A 14,890-nucleotide genomic window follows, 5' to 3' on the forward strand; every position below is an offset into this window, starting at 1 on the left:
TTAACTTATTTAACAGTCTCCTATACAGCACCTTGTCAAACACCACCTGGAAATCTAAATAGATCACATGCACTGGTGCTCCTTTGTCTTATTTCCTTGAAAGAAGTCTAACAGATTTGTCAGACATGAGCTCCCCTTGACAAAGCCGTGTTGATTCATTTTATCATATGCTCCGCAATCTCATCTTTAACAGTGGACTTTAAAATCTTACCAATGACCAAAGTCAGGCTAACCGGCCTATAATTTCCCGTCTTCTGTCCCCCTCCCTTCATAAACAGCGGTGATACATTAGCCATTTTCTAGTCCTCTGGGAGCCTCACTGCCTCCAGTGATTCCTGAAAGATCACCACCAGTGCCTCCACAATCTCCGCAGCTATCTACTTTAAAACCCTGGGGTGTAGTCCATCAGGTCCAGATGATTTATCCACCTTCAGTCCTTTCAGTTTCCCCAGAACCTTCTCCTTAGTGATGGCCACTATAGTCGCCTCTGCCCCCTGATTCTCCTGGAGTTCTGGTATCCCACTGGTGTATTTCACCGTGAAGACTGATGCAAAGTAACTGTTCAGTTCCTCTGCCACTTCTTTGTTTCCTATTGCCACTTCTCCAGCCTTATTTTCCAGTGGTCCAATATCTATTCTTGCCTCTCTCTTACCTTTTATGTATTGAAAAAAAACTCTTGCTATCTTTATATTGCTATCTAGCTTACACTCTTATTTGATCTTCTCCCCTTTTATTGCTTTTGTCATCTGCTCACTATTAAAGGTTTCCCAGTCCTCTGGCTCCCGCTAATCCTCGCCACCTTGTATGCTTTTTCTTTTGCTTTTATGCTGTCCTTGACTTCCCTCGCTTTCCTTTCGCATGTTTCCTCCTCTTTGGGATGAATTTCTGTTGTGCCTCCTGAATAATCCCCCAAAACACCTGCCATTGCTGTTTCACTATCGTCCCTGCTAGGTTCCCCTTCCAACTCTGGCCACCTCCCCCCTTATGTCTTTGAAGTTACCCTTATTAATTGTAGTACCATTACATCTGATTCCAGCTTCTCCCTCTCAAACTGCAGTGTAAATTCTATCATCTTGAGGCCACTGCTCCCTAAACGTTCCTTCATATTACATTTCCTAATCAAGTTTGCCTCATTACACACCATCAAATCCATAATTCTCTGTTGCTTAGTGTGCTCTGTCACAAGCTACTCCAAAAAGGCATCTTTTAGACATTCCAAAAATTCCTTTTCTTGGGATCCACTAAAAACCTGATTTTCCCAGTTCACCTGTATATTGAAATCCCCCATGATTATTGTATTATTGCCTTTTTTACATGCCTTTCCTATCTTCTAATTTATTTTATGCCCCACAACCTGCCTACTGCTCAGGGGCCTGTGCATAACTCCCATCAGGTCTTTTTCCTTTGTGATTCCTCAACTCTACCCACACAGATTCTATGCCTTCTGATCCTATATCGCTTCTTGCTATCGATTTAATTTTGTTCCTCAGTAACAATACAACCCCTTCCCCCTCTGCACCTCTGCCTGTCCTTTCGATAGGACCCTTTTTCTTGGATATTTAGATCCCAACCCTGATCCCATGCAGCCATGTCTCTGTGATGCCCACAACATCGTACCCGGCAATTTCAATGTGCGCAACAAGCTCATTTACCTTGTTCTGTAAACTGCGCGCATTTAGGTATAACACCCTCAGTCCTGCATTGACCACCTCCCTTTTCACACTTGTCACCTTTTTTGTTCTGCCTGAAGTGATTTCATTTGCTCTCCACATTCAAAGGTTTGCTATACCTCGTACCTTCAACCAAAACCTGTGCAATTTGTGTGGTCAACCCAGCTCTCCCTTCTCTCTATTTACATCTTAATGACTTTTTTTCATGTGCGATATCAATGATGTTCAGTCACATTAAGTTTATGAACATCTGATGTAATACTGGTTGAGTAGTTAGACGTAGGGTAGCAACTTGCTAAGTTAGGAGCAATTGTGTTTTAATTAAGGGGCAATTTAGCATGGCCAATCCACCTAACCTGCATATCTTTGGGTTGTGGGGGTGAGACCCACGTAGACACGGAGAATGGGCAAACTCCACACGGGCAGTGACCCGAGGCAAGGATCAAACCTGCGTCCTCGGCGACATGAGGTAGCAGTACTAACCTCTGCACAACCGCACCGCCCCTAAGTTAGGAGTAGGTAACAGAAGAGGTACACCCAACATGTATATTAATTTAGTTTCAAATAAGATAACACAAACTATAATTCTTAGAGAAATTCACCACCAAAGAAAAACATGACTTTGCTTTTATAAGCCATTTTTCTGCTCATCAACTAACAGGGGAAGCTGACTCATGAAGAACTTGCGATTGCGGTGGAGATGTTGTCAGCAGTGGCTGCACTGAATGAAGCATTGACAATGAATGATGTCCAGGCTGTGTTACGGCACCTCACCAGCTCCTCTATTGGAGTTAGTAACCTGCACGATGAAAACACACAGCGGTATGTTATTGAGTTCTCGCTCTCTGATTGCAATTTGCAAACCAACACAAAAAATGTTTGAATGGGAAAATGAATGGCATACATATTAATAAATGGTACTGAATAATTATGAATTTCTCAGCTAACACTGAAACAAATCATAGTGGAAAATGACTAAAGTATTCTTCTAATGACTAAAGTATTCTTCTAATGACTAAAGTATTTTTCTAATGACTAAAGTATTCTTCTATAACAGCCAATGCGATGGGATGTTATTATATAATAAAGTTACCAGGCATATAACTATGGTATATATTTCATTGTTGAAAAGCGAGGATCCAGTTCAGTAATTTCTCTGCTAACTTGCAGGTTAAGTATCCAGATGCTGGAACTGGTATTTAAATGTCAGCATGTCATGCTCATGATTAATGGATGAGCAACACACCTCGATCATGGTTATAATCTATGAGAAATAAATAATTTGCTGAAATAAGGTTCATTGTCGCATTTGACGGGCAGGTTGGACCTAGAGTATATTTTAATTTGAAAGCATTGTTTTAGAAGCACCAACGTGTGGAGAATCAATGATAAACTTTAGAACATTAAGTACTGCAGTGGTTTAGCTCACCAGGCTGAATCGCTGGCTTTTAAAGCAGACCAAGCAGGCCAGCAACACGGTTCGATTCCCGTACCAGCCTCCCCGGACAGGCGCCGGAATGTGGCAACTAGGGGCTTTTCACAGTAACTTCATTGAAGCCTACTCGTGACAATAAGCGATTTTCGTTTTCTATGGGGCTGTTTAGCACACTGGGCTAAATCGCTGGCCTTGAAAGCAGACCAAGCAGGCCAGCAGCACGGTTCGATTCCCGTAACAGCCTCCCCGAACAGGCGCCGGAATGTGGGCTTTTCACAGTAACTTCATTGAAGTCTACTCATGACAATAAGCGATTTTCATTTCATTTCATTACAGAAGGATGTGCAGATCCTTAAGTTTGTGTTGGCTCTTTGCCAGTGCAATCCAAAATCACCTCATTGTCAAACATGTCTCTTGGCACCAAATATTATCAATCTCAAACAAAGAAAATAGTTCATGCTTCAGCACTTGTTGCAAAATTATCCATGCTCTTTGTGTAAAGAAATTTCCCTGAACCTCTCTCCTTGCTCTCTGGCAATTTTAAATTGATTACCTGACATAACTAACTTCCTATCCAGAGAAAATAGCATTTCCGTATTATCTGTAGTGAAGCCCTTCAATGGGGCCCTAGTGAAAAGAAGCAACCTCTCCAATCAGATCTCCTAGCTATACTTTTTCATCATGCTGAGATATTCCCTATGAGTTTAGTCTGCTTGGATTCCATAATGATATTCCCAAAACTGCATTGTGTCAATTGGGCAATATCTCTTCAATCCTATTTCTAAAATCCAGGATGTTGTTCCGTATTTTTTTACGACTTAATCCAGTTCTACTTGCTCGTTCACGAAATGTTGTACTTTGCCTGTATGCCACCTGTTCACTATTTGCATTGACTGTCAAGGCATTGATGTAGTGGTATTGTCGCTGGACTAGTCATCCAGAGAATCAAGGGTAATCCTTTGGTAACCAGGTTCAGATCCCACCACGGCAGAGTGAAATTTGAATTCAATAAAACTCTGGAATTAAATGTCTAATGATGACCATGAAACCATTGTCGATTTTGTGTGTGTGTGTGTGTCAATTACACTTCTAATTTATGCTTTCTAATCTTACCTCTTGCTCTTATGGATTTCAAACACTAATCAGGTTACGCTTCAAGTCACCCTTTTCCTCATCCGAAATATGGTCTGTAAGTCACATGACTGTAAAATACTATTGCAATATATTTGATGGACATAAACCTGAAACATGATGTCTCACAATTTTCAGTTGGTTCCTTCATTCGAAAGTTGACCACTTTCCTCCTGAATTTTCTGACACCAGCTGTTTCCACTATTAGTCAGAAGTTTATCTCCCTATTTACAGTTATCAGTTCATCTTTTATTTTTCAAGTTTGCACCCTAGCACAATAAATGGGGCAAAAGTAGCTAATGGTGATAATAAACTCCTTCAATTAATGTAGTGTCTTTAAGATTGAAAATTTTCAAAATGCTTTATTGTTAGGGATGAGGTAGGAGATGGATTGGGTTGGTATTGGCAGGATTGATGTGTTAAGGAAAGAACAAAACAATCAATTAAGGAAATAACTAGAGAATCATGGAGGAAAAGATTTAATCTAAAAGTGCAAAGAGGAGAGGAGCAGTAGGGGTTTCTAGACAAGGGGCCATGGTGAATAACGGTTCTTTTTCTTTATCCTTACATGGGATGCGGACACAGCTGGCAAGACCAGCATTTGATCTCCATCCCTAACTGCCCTTGGACTGTGGGGTTTGCTAGGCCATTTCAAAGGGCAGTTAAGTGTCAGTCATATTGCTGTGGGTCTGAAGTCACATGTAAGACCAGACCAGGCAAAGATGGCAGATTTGATTGAGTTTAATCCAGACAAGTGTGAGGTAATGCACCTTGGAAGGTCCAATGCATGTAGGAATTAGGGTAAATGGTAGAACTCTTGCAAGTATTGACAGAGAGATCTGGGCGTGCATGTCCACCCGATCACTGAAAGTGGCAACACATGTGGTTAATGTGGTCAAGAAGGCATATGGCATGTTGGCCTTCATCTGTTGGGGCATTGAATATAAAAATTGGCAAGTCATTTTGCAGCCGTACAGGACCTCGGGCTCATTTGGAATATTGTGTACAATCCTGGTAGCCACACGACGAGAAGGATGTGGATGCTTTGGAAAGGGTAGGATGTTGCCTGGTATGGAGGACATTAGCTATGAGGATAAACTCGGTCTATTCTCACTGGAACGACGATGGTTGAGAGGCGACCTGATAGAGGTCTACAAGATTATGAGTGGCATGGACAGAGTGGATAGTCGGATGCTCTTTCCTAGGGTTGGAGAGTCAAGTACTAGGGGACATAGTTTTAAAGCGTGGGGAAAAGTTTAGAACAGATGTGTGAGGCAAGTCTTTTTATACAGAGGGTGGTAAATATATGGGGCGCGCTACCTGGGGAGGTGGTGGGAGCAGGTATGATAATGGCATTTAAGGGGCATCTAGACAAATATATGAATAGGGTGGGAATGGGTGAATACGGACTCCGTAAGTGCGGACGGTTTTAGTTAGGCAGGTACCATGGTTGGCATGGACTTGGAGGTCCTGTTCCTGTGCTGTATTGTTCTTTGTTCTTTAGTTGTAGGTTTGGGGCTCACAAACTGTTAATATAATAATCTTATGTTCATCCTCTCCCTTACTTTTTTTAAACAAATAAAAAAATAAACAAAGCTGCTTAATATATCTTCTCCAGTCTTCGGCTCCCTATTCAAATGGGTCAAGTTTCCCAATCATGGACTTTTTTCACTCAATTTTATGATGCAATCAATGCTTTCCGATTTGTGTTTTGAAGGCCAAAATGGACAAGTCCATCTTCCACTCCACTGGCGAGATATTTGCCCACTCGTTTAACCTATCTATGGGCGTGCTTTACCGGCCTCGTCATGCCCAACTCGGGATGCGACGAGACAGTTTAATCTCGTGAGAGGCCTCTCGCGGAATTTACGACACTCGTTATGCTTCCCGAGATCTAATTAGATCTCGCGAGATGATGATGTCGGGACCCAGATTTGCATAATCAAGAGAGTAATTTGCCTCCCTTGAATCCATCTATGCCGGAGTTACCTAAGGCGTGGGACCCTAACAGCCTCATCTTGGAGACCCCGACATAGTGCCATTCAAGACTGATCTCCACAAACGTGAACCACAGCAGGGTGGCACCCTGGCACTCTTGATGATACCTCTGCACTGTGGCCCTGGCATCCTGGCAGTGCTGCCCAAGTAGCACTGCCAGGGCTGGCAATGCCCCCATGGCATCTTGCCCATGCCGGGAATCAGACCCGGTGGTGATCTGCCCTTATCAGATGGGGTGCAGGGGGCTTGAGGACTCCCTAATTTGTAAATTGAGGAGTTCGGGGGGGGGGGTTCTGGAGGCCACCGTGGGGGTCCATACATCGGGCCCTGGTCTCTTCCTTCATGGGCGGGCTGAGCAGAAAATGAGTCTTAAGTGTGGACTCGGCGGGGTGTTCCTTGACGGGGCCCAAAAAAGAAGCAGAGTCCCGTTTAATAGTGGGATCGTTCTCGACGCTGCTTCTCAGTATGGTGAATGTAGAGCTCAGTGTAAGTTCCTTATTTTTCAGTTTGTATTTTAAGCCCTTGTGACTGTCAATGGAGAATTATTTAAAACTATGAGCTAATAAACGCATGACTGATTTCGCATGCAGAACTTACGATGCTGTTAATTCCATTAAACATTCTTCCTGCTGGCTATTTATATTATTCTGTATATATCCTGTATCTACCCTTTTGAATATGGTGCACTGCCATTAACACAATGATTGTTTGTTGTATATTATGTGCTCCTGTTTATTCCCTGATCTTGCCTGCTGTTGTTAGCTGCTTCACAATGGGCGATAGCCAACATTAAATGTGTTATCCAAATCTCTCTCTCTCCAATCCCACATTGTGTACCTTGTGTTGCCCTATTATGTACTTCTTTTATTTTATTTTATTTTATTTTCATGTATTTAATGATCTGTTGAGCTGCTCGCAAAAAAATACTTTTCACGATACCTCGGTACATGTGGCAATAAACAAATCCAAATCCAAAAACCTTTAAAGATGCACTAAAACAAAGGCAATCTTCCATATTCAATCAGATGAGTGCACGTTCACAGGCCTTTCTCCACTCCCACCCTAAATTTGCTTTTCACTAATTGAAATTTTGTATCGCTTCTTATTGTCATGGATTAATTTGAAGTAATAGTCCAAATTTACTTGAGATAGATTTTTTTTTAATCCACAAGAGTGTATCTGATTTCCCAGGAGTTAACAGGTAGGAGACGGGTGTAGTTGTAATATGGTCAACTGAAGGAGTTTACTCTTATTAACTTGGATAGTTTGACATCTCAGGCTGGAGTACACAGAGAGAAACAAGGACATGGCATGCAAGCCACATACTGTGGCTGCAAAAGCAAGCTAGAGGCTAGGAATCCTGCGACGGGTAACTCGCCTCCTAATTTTCCAAATTCTGTCTGCCATCACAAATCACAGGTCAGGAGTGTGATGGGATACTCTCCAGTTGCCTGGATGAGTGCACCTCCAACAACACTGGAAGCTTGACACCATTCAGGACAAAGCTGCCCACTTGTTTGGCATCCATTCACAAACATTCAATCTCTCCACCACTGACACCTAGTGGCATCAATGTGTACCATCTACAATATGCACTGCAGGAACTCTTCAAGGCTTCTTAGACAGCATCTTCCAAACCCATGACCACAACCATCTAGATCTAGAAAGACGAGAGCAGCAGATACATGGGAGCACCACCACCTGGAAGTTCCCCTCCAAGCCACTCACCATCCTAATTTGGGAATATATTGCTGTTTATTCACTCTTTCTGATCGGGGAGGAAGTGAGTACTGGTATTATCACTGGACTAATAATCCAGAGACCCAGGGTAATGCTCTGAGGACCCAGGTTTAAATCCCACCAGAGCATTTGGTGGAATTTGAATTCAATAAAAATCTGGAATTAAAAGTCTAATGACGACCATGCAACCACTGTGGTTAAAACCCATCTGGTTCACTAATGTCCATTAGGGAAATAAATCTGTCATCCTTACCTGGTCTGGCCTCCATGTGACTCCAGGCTCTCTGTGATGTGGTTGACTCTTAAGTGCCATCAAGGCTGGGCAACAAATGCTGGCCCAGCCAGCAATGCCCACATCCCGTGAACTAATAAAGAAAAAAAGAAATCCTAGAACTCCTTCCCTCACAGCACTGTGAGTGCATCTACACCACATGGAAAGCAGCGCTTCAAGAAGATAGCTCACTACTACTTTCTTGAGGGCAATTGGGAATGGGCAATGAATGCTGGCCTAGCCAGTGATATCCAGGAGCCCATGAATTAATTTTTTAAAAGCTATGAACGCAGTTTTGAGTCCTGTATATGTGTGCTCATCTTTATGTAGTTAGTGAATCCATGAATGTTTTCACGAGTGATTTTTATTTTGTCTTCGCCGAGACTTGAAGATATGTAAAATGAGTTCCCAAGTGCTGGTACTATCGGACTTTTCAGATCCTTAAGTTCTTTTTCTCTCAGGTATGCGGCCATGCTGGCACTAATGAAGACAGAAGCTACAGACCAAGGACTGCAGTATTTAAGCTGGAATGACATTCAGAGCTGCATTGAAGAAGTCAATTTGCAGGTTAAGGAAGAAAATGAAAGTGAGTTTTGCGTTCTAAAATTGTGACTCTTGGCATAAATGTAGTAAACTACCAATTTTCTCCAAGCGCTAAATTTAATTAATTTAAGTGTCTCCACTATGCAGAGGAACTGATTGCGTGGACTGGCTCTCAATTACTGATAATCTGGCTGCTCAAAAGATGATCGGAGCAGGCGTGTGCACAGTGACCTCTGTGCCGATAGCACACTTATTTATTTGTGTTCTGCATTCATTGTAGTTTAAGCAAAAAAGCGGCCCACATTAAGCAGATGCAGTGAAATCTCAGTATAGCAAATTGTGATACAAATTATATTTTTAATATTAAAATGAAAAATGTATTTTTCCACTATGATCACAAACAATTTCTATGTCTGTCATTGAACACTAATTTACGCAGTAGTTTGAACTGATCTGTTAACCTTAAATAAAATTAATATTGTATTTCCTTAACTTTTCAGCTGAAAAACCATCACCCTGACTAGTATGTTTTTTTTACACTCATGAAGTTGCAGATACTCAGCTCTTCACTGGAAGACTACTTGTTGCACAATTGCGACAAGGTTATCAATTAGTAATCTGTACGCTGGTTTCCATAGATACCAGCCTATATATATATATATATATGTGAGTGAATGGTTTCCGCTCATAATCACGTAACTCTAAATAATTTGCAATCATATGACCCTAGTTTGTAATTCTAAGAGCTACACTGGGAGGGTGTTTACAAATATTAAATTTATAGCATTAAGAGTATTTTGCACAATGCCTTTTAATGCCAGTGTTCCCTGCTTTATGAATATATTTTCATTCCATTATCAGTATGTTACTGAGGGTTACTTGATTTTAAGGTTGCTAATTTTCTACCCTTTGACCTCCTGGGAGCATAGTTCTGAGGCCGTTGCGGGTGTACTCCCCATCCCCTCCCCGGTCCCGTTTTTTTGTGAAACCTGAATAAGGTTGTTGGTGGTCTATTTGACAATGAGGTGTGAACTGCAACTGGACATCATCCTTTGTACACAGTCCATGCCTATTTTATTAGCAGGTGTTGCCAAAGGTGATCGGGAACAGGCATACTGGCTCCTTTACCTCTCTGCAAATTGGAAACATTATATTGCAGTGCTGGCTGTTTTTGCCACACTGACTGAGGTTGGTTAACTAGTATAGTCTCCTATGGTTTCGTATGCTGCCTTCACTATCCAGGGAGTTATATTTATAGTTTTATTTATGAAAATTCTAATTGTACTTTGGAAGTGAAATTTTTCAAGGAGCTAACAAAACTGTACCTACGGCAGGTAATTGCGGTAATCTGCAGGTAAGTATAACCAGTGGAGTTTGAACTTGTAAATATTGTCAGCAGAGACACCTATCAAAACATAACATGGCAATTTATCACTGTTGTGATCAGTTTATTTGTTGTAAGTTCATGTTTGCCTTAATTTCCTGCTACAGAAGTCATTGCAGCTGGTCTCATCAATGATATAATAGATAAGGAAGATCCCAGTAAAACACTGGAAGCATTATTGATGCCGACTGCTAAACTACAGGGAGTGAAGCCTTCAATAGCCCGCCATTATCAAGATGTTCTGTGGAACACTAAGCAACAGAAGTGCAAGGTGAGGTTCATAAAATGTCTGCTTATTTTGTTAATATTTGCTTGCCTGTCAAATCCATTCATTGTAATTCTGAAACTAATTAAAATCTTACTTCTGAGATCAATCGTGGGCACTTAATCCAAAGTTTTGCATGGAACAATAATGAATGTTAATATGTCCAAAGAAAATGTTTTGATTTCCAGTGGGAAATTTCCGGTGCTCCCAAGGATCCATTTGGAATTCTTTGGTTCATTGCTACACTATCATAAAGGTGATGGCACGGTGGCGCAGTAGTTAGCACTGCAGTCTCACGGCGCTGAGGACCCGGGTTTGATCCCGGCCCTGGGTCACTGTCCGTGTGGAGTTTGCAAATTCTCCACCTGTCTGTGTGGGTTTCACCCCACAACCCAAAGATGTGCAGGTTAGGTGGATTGGCCATGCTAAATTGCCTCTTAATTGAAAAAAAAATAATTGGGTACTCTAAATTTATTAAAAAATAAATAAAGGTGATGAACTAGCTCAATCTTCATATTAGTTGGGCATACAAAGAACAATACAGCACAGGAACAGGCCCTCGGGCCCTTCAAGCCTGCGCCGATCACGCAGCCCATCTAGACCAACCGCCTGTATCCTTCTATACCCCGTCTGTTCATGTGCCTATCCAGATAAGTCATGTGGCTATCCAGATAAGGTAGGGTATAGATGAATACAGAATAGTGTTGTATTCATTAAATGTTGAGGAGATTAAAATTGAAACTTAGCTAATCTCTGTTGAGACATTGGGATAAACGGCGATTGTTCTGAACACGTCTGTTTATTTGAGCCATGAGTGAGGCACAAATCTACAAAGTGGAAATTATTGCACAATTATTATGCCTATGTAAACTCACCAATACGTAAATCTAGCCACTGGGTTTGCAGTCTTTGATCTGAATAATTTTTTTGGTAACAAAGTTTTATTTCCAAAATACATCTTTCAAAATAATGTTGTTAAATTTATCAACTGGATTGCCTTTTGTGTCTGTAAAGTCTCAGGCAAGCCAGCACTCAGATGCAATGTCTGCAGAAAAGTTTGGTTTTATCCAGGTTGCTATACACTTTCCCCCTACTCCCTGAAGGGTCTCCCGCCCCCGCCCCCGCCCCCACCTGGGCCGGAGTATTTATATCTCGGAATCCATAATGCCCTGTCAGTAACTTTTCTGATATAAACTGGGTCGCCAGCAGCGAATTATCTCATGGGCCTGGCTCGCTGCACCCCAGTCCGTTCCTGCTGGTCACGGACATATCCTCTGTGTCTTGCAAAATGAGGCTCAAGTGCATGCGCAAGCGACAACCCATCAAAACCTCCAGGGGCGTCACCCCAGTGGTAGCGTGTGGGCCTACAGAAGAACAGTAAATTGGCGAGGCAAGTTTCTGGTGAGCCCATGGTCTGTTTTCTTATCGCACATGTGAATGTCTGTACAAGTTCTGCCAACAATTTCAAAAATGGGTGATCAGGCGTGGTGCGGACATGATGGACTCCATTTTGCTATACAAAATGTCCGCACACTCCGAACTAGTGAACGCGGTGCCCATTGTCTGACTAAAGGACCTTTGGGAGTCAGTGAAAGCTAAAGGCCTGCTGAAGTTGTTCAATGGTGACACGCAATGTAGTCGCCATCCATCCATTCAGAATGTGCTTCTACTATCAGTAGGTACATTGCCCTCTGGAAAGGCCCCATGAAATTCTGATGGAGGAGGGACCACAGCCAGCCTGGCCATTCCCATGGGTGAAATGGAGCTGCCCCGGGGCGAGCTTTTGGTGCTCCTGGCACCGGGTAACAGTGTTTCGCTAACGTCTCAACCTCCGCGTCGATGCCGAGCCACCACAAGTAGTCCCGGGCCTACATTTTCATTTTGGAGACAGCTGGATGTCCACTGTGGAGGTCCTGCAAAACTGCCCCCTAGCCGTGTTTGGGGATGATCACCCGGGAGCCTCACAGGGAGATGCTGTTCACCACGCTGAGCTTCACCATTTTCAAGGTAAAAGCCCTCCGCTCCCCAGGAGAACAGCATGATATGGCGGACCCTGACCAGCAGTGGGTCGGTCTATGTCCAAGCCTTTACTTGGGCCGCTGTTGCTGGTAATGAGTCCATAAAATGCATGGTTGTGACTACCTCGTCGATAGTGCTGGTGGGCAGTGGGAGGCAGCTGAGGGCATCCATATGGGGAATCTTCGCCCCTGCACGATGTTCCAAAATATACTCGTAAGCTGCCAGAAGGAGTGCCCAACACTGAATGCGGGCGGACGCCACCGGGGGAATTGCCTTGTTCTCTTTCAATAACCCGTCAAATTACTTTCAATTACTTCGTCGAATGCTGCGGCAGGTCCAAATCCACCTTTGGCCCTTCTTTAACAGCAGGTGTAGCGGGGCCAAAACCGTCACCAAATTCAGGATGAACTTCCCCGTAATAGTTGACCAGACCCAAAAATCAACAAAGCTCTATGGGGGCCTTTAATACAGATGCCTGCCAGATGGCCTGAACTTTGTCATCTACTGGCTGTAGTCCTTGCCTGTCAACCCTGTAGCCCAAATAGATCACTTCCATTGGATGGAACGTGGACTTCTTGCCCTGCAGGCAGACCGCGGCCGCATCAAACCTATGCAGCACAACCTCCAGGTTTCCAGATGCTCTTGGCCGGATGAACGGGCCTCTTCCAGCCCGTCGTTGATGAAATGCGTCTGAGTTCTGAGGCAACATCGGGGTGGCAGGTGGGTGAGGTGTCCTGCTGGCGTCTGTCCTGTCTCCTCCCTCTGGCGCCAACATGTTCATTCCCCTCGTCGGGAATCTCTGGTGTATGGAGTGCACGGCATCTGTTGGCGGGGAATTGGTACCATCAGTCCTGGTCCCCTGGAATCCGCCCCCAATGGCGGGAGTCCGAAATTTCCTCCCTGGAGTGAGGCGTTCCATGCCCTGCTGGGCATCCGAGGTTCTGGATGGAAATCCCTCGGAGTTCCTGGACACCGCAATCTGCATCCTCCTGGGACAACGCCTTCCCAGTTGCTTTTTTCAGGCTCTGATCAGTTACACTCGATAAACTTTCTTGGGTTGCCTCATCTCTGATTCCGCAAACCAACTGGTCTTGGAGCACCTATGATAATGCAGGCCCAAACATGAAATGGTTGCCGAGCAGCATAACATGCTCTGCGAACTGGCTGTTGCCAGGTGAGTCGGGAAAAGTTAAAGTTTTGATAATGCTACAAGTCTCCACACAGCAATCTGTAAGGAGGGTCACCATCTGACTGTCGTCCCTGATTATGTTGTTGAGATTTTTAAATATAGTTCATTCGTTCCATGTACTGGGTCCAATCCCAGACTCGGCGTTGAGCGCCTCAAGCTTGCCGATTAGTGGCATATCTGCCGTCTGAGTGGAGGCATCCTGAGGCCTAATCAAGGCGACCTGGTCCAGAGGAAATGGTTCCTCCTGCAGCTCCACTTGACCCTCGTCGCCAGTGTAAAGTCTCAGACAAACGACCACTCGGAAGTGGTGCTTGTGGAACAATTTGGTTTTATTCGGGTTACTGTACGTTCCTCCTACTTAGTAACTGGGCAGGGGTATTTATATCCCAGCAATCCTAGGGAAAGGGGCGTTAGCCCTGCCTCTCATCTGGGTAGATCGTATTCAGGTGAGGCCACAAAGGGTCTGACGCAGATCTCTGGGCCTCCTGTAGTCTTTTAGCCTTTCCATTATAAATTTTACTTGAAGGAATCAGACTCTCCCAAATGTCTGGTTTTGGGTTTGATAATTTGGCCTAATTTCTCAGCACGCATTATAACTATTCAGTCAGCTATACTGATGGGTTATTTTCTTGAGATTTGCTTTTTGCTCGGTAAAAACAGAGCTTCTTTCTGTGAGTGTTGTTTCAATTATGAGGTTTATCAGACAATTGTTAGACTGGTAGCCTCGAAAGTCTCAGGGAGGTGTTGAGAATTTCTGGTTGTCAACAGTTATGCTTTAAACTATCCATTTAATTCCTGGATAGAATCAATTTGGGGTCTAAAGAATTTGCATTTGTATCTGGACGTAAGGTTCAGGCGATTCATGATGTCATGGAAATGGGCTTTGAAAGGTGAAGTGTTTTAAAGATACCAGAGACTCAAACGCAGACGTTCTGTTAGAATCTGGGAGAGAGAGCAATTAGAGGCCAAAGGTCTCTATGATTCACCATGCAGGAATGTAAGTGGAAGTTTGCGCTCTAATGAAAAGATCAAAGAGTTCAAACAAGACGGGAAGATTTGCCTAGCTTGTGTTAGAAGAAGAATTTTCTGAGACGAAAAACACTGAAAGATAGTTATGAGATTTAAAGTTAGCAGCCTAAGAAAGGAAAGCAACAGAAGTAAATCCTCAGAGCTAATAATCACTTTGGACTGGATCTGGAAGAATTTATTGTCTGTTGAAAGGGCAGTGTAAAGTATACCTGCGAA

General features: G+C 43.4%; 1 protein-coding gene across 1 annotated transcript in view; it reads left to right on the top strand.

The window, feature by feature from the left end:
• The window catches only part of iqgap2 (IQ motif containing GTPase activating protein 2), a 407,995-nt gene that overhangs the window by 254,383 nt on the left and 138,722 nt on the right, over positions 1-14,890 (top strand). Inside the window, exons 13-15 of the mRNA XM_038805522.1 lie at positions 2,332-2,492; positions 8,707-8,831; positions 10,280-10,443. Coding sequence (XP_038661450.1) covers positions 2,332-2,492; positions 8,707-8,831; positions 10,280-10,443 — 450 coding nt within the window. The remainder of the gene's footprint in view (positions 1-2,331; positions 2,493-8,706; positions 8,832-10,279; positions 10,444-14,890) is intronic.

This window comes from Scyliorhinus canicula, chromosome 8, assembly GCF_902713615.1.
Source record: "Scyliorhinus canicula chromosome 8, sScyCan1.1, whole genome shotgun sequence".
Classification (NCBI taxonomy): Eukaryota; Metazoa; Chordata; class Chondrichthyes; order Carcharhiniformes; family Scyliorhinidae; genus Scyliorhinus; species Scyliorhinus canicula.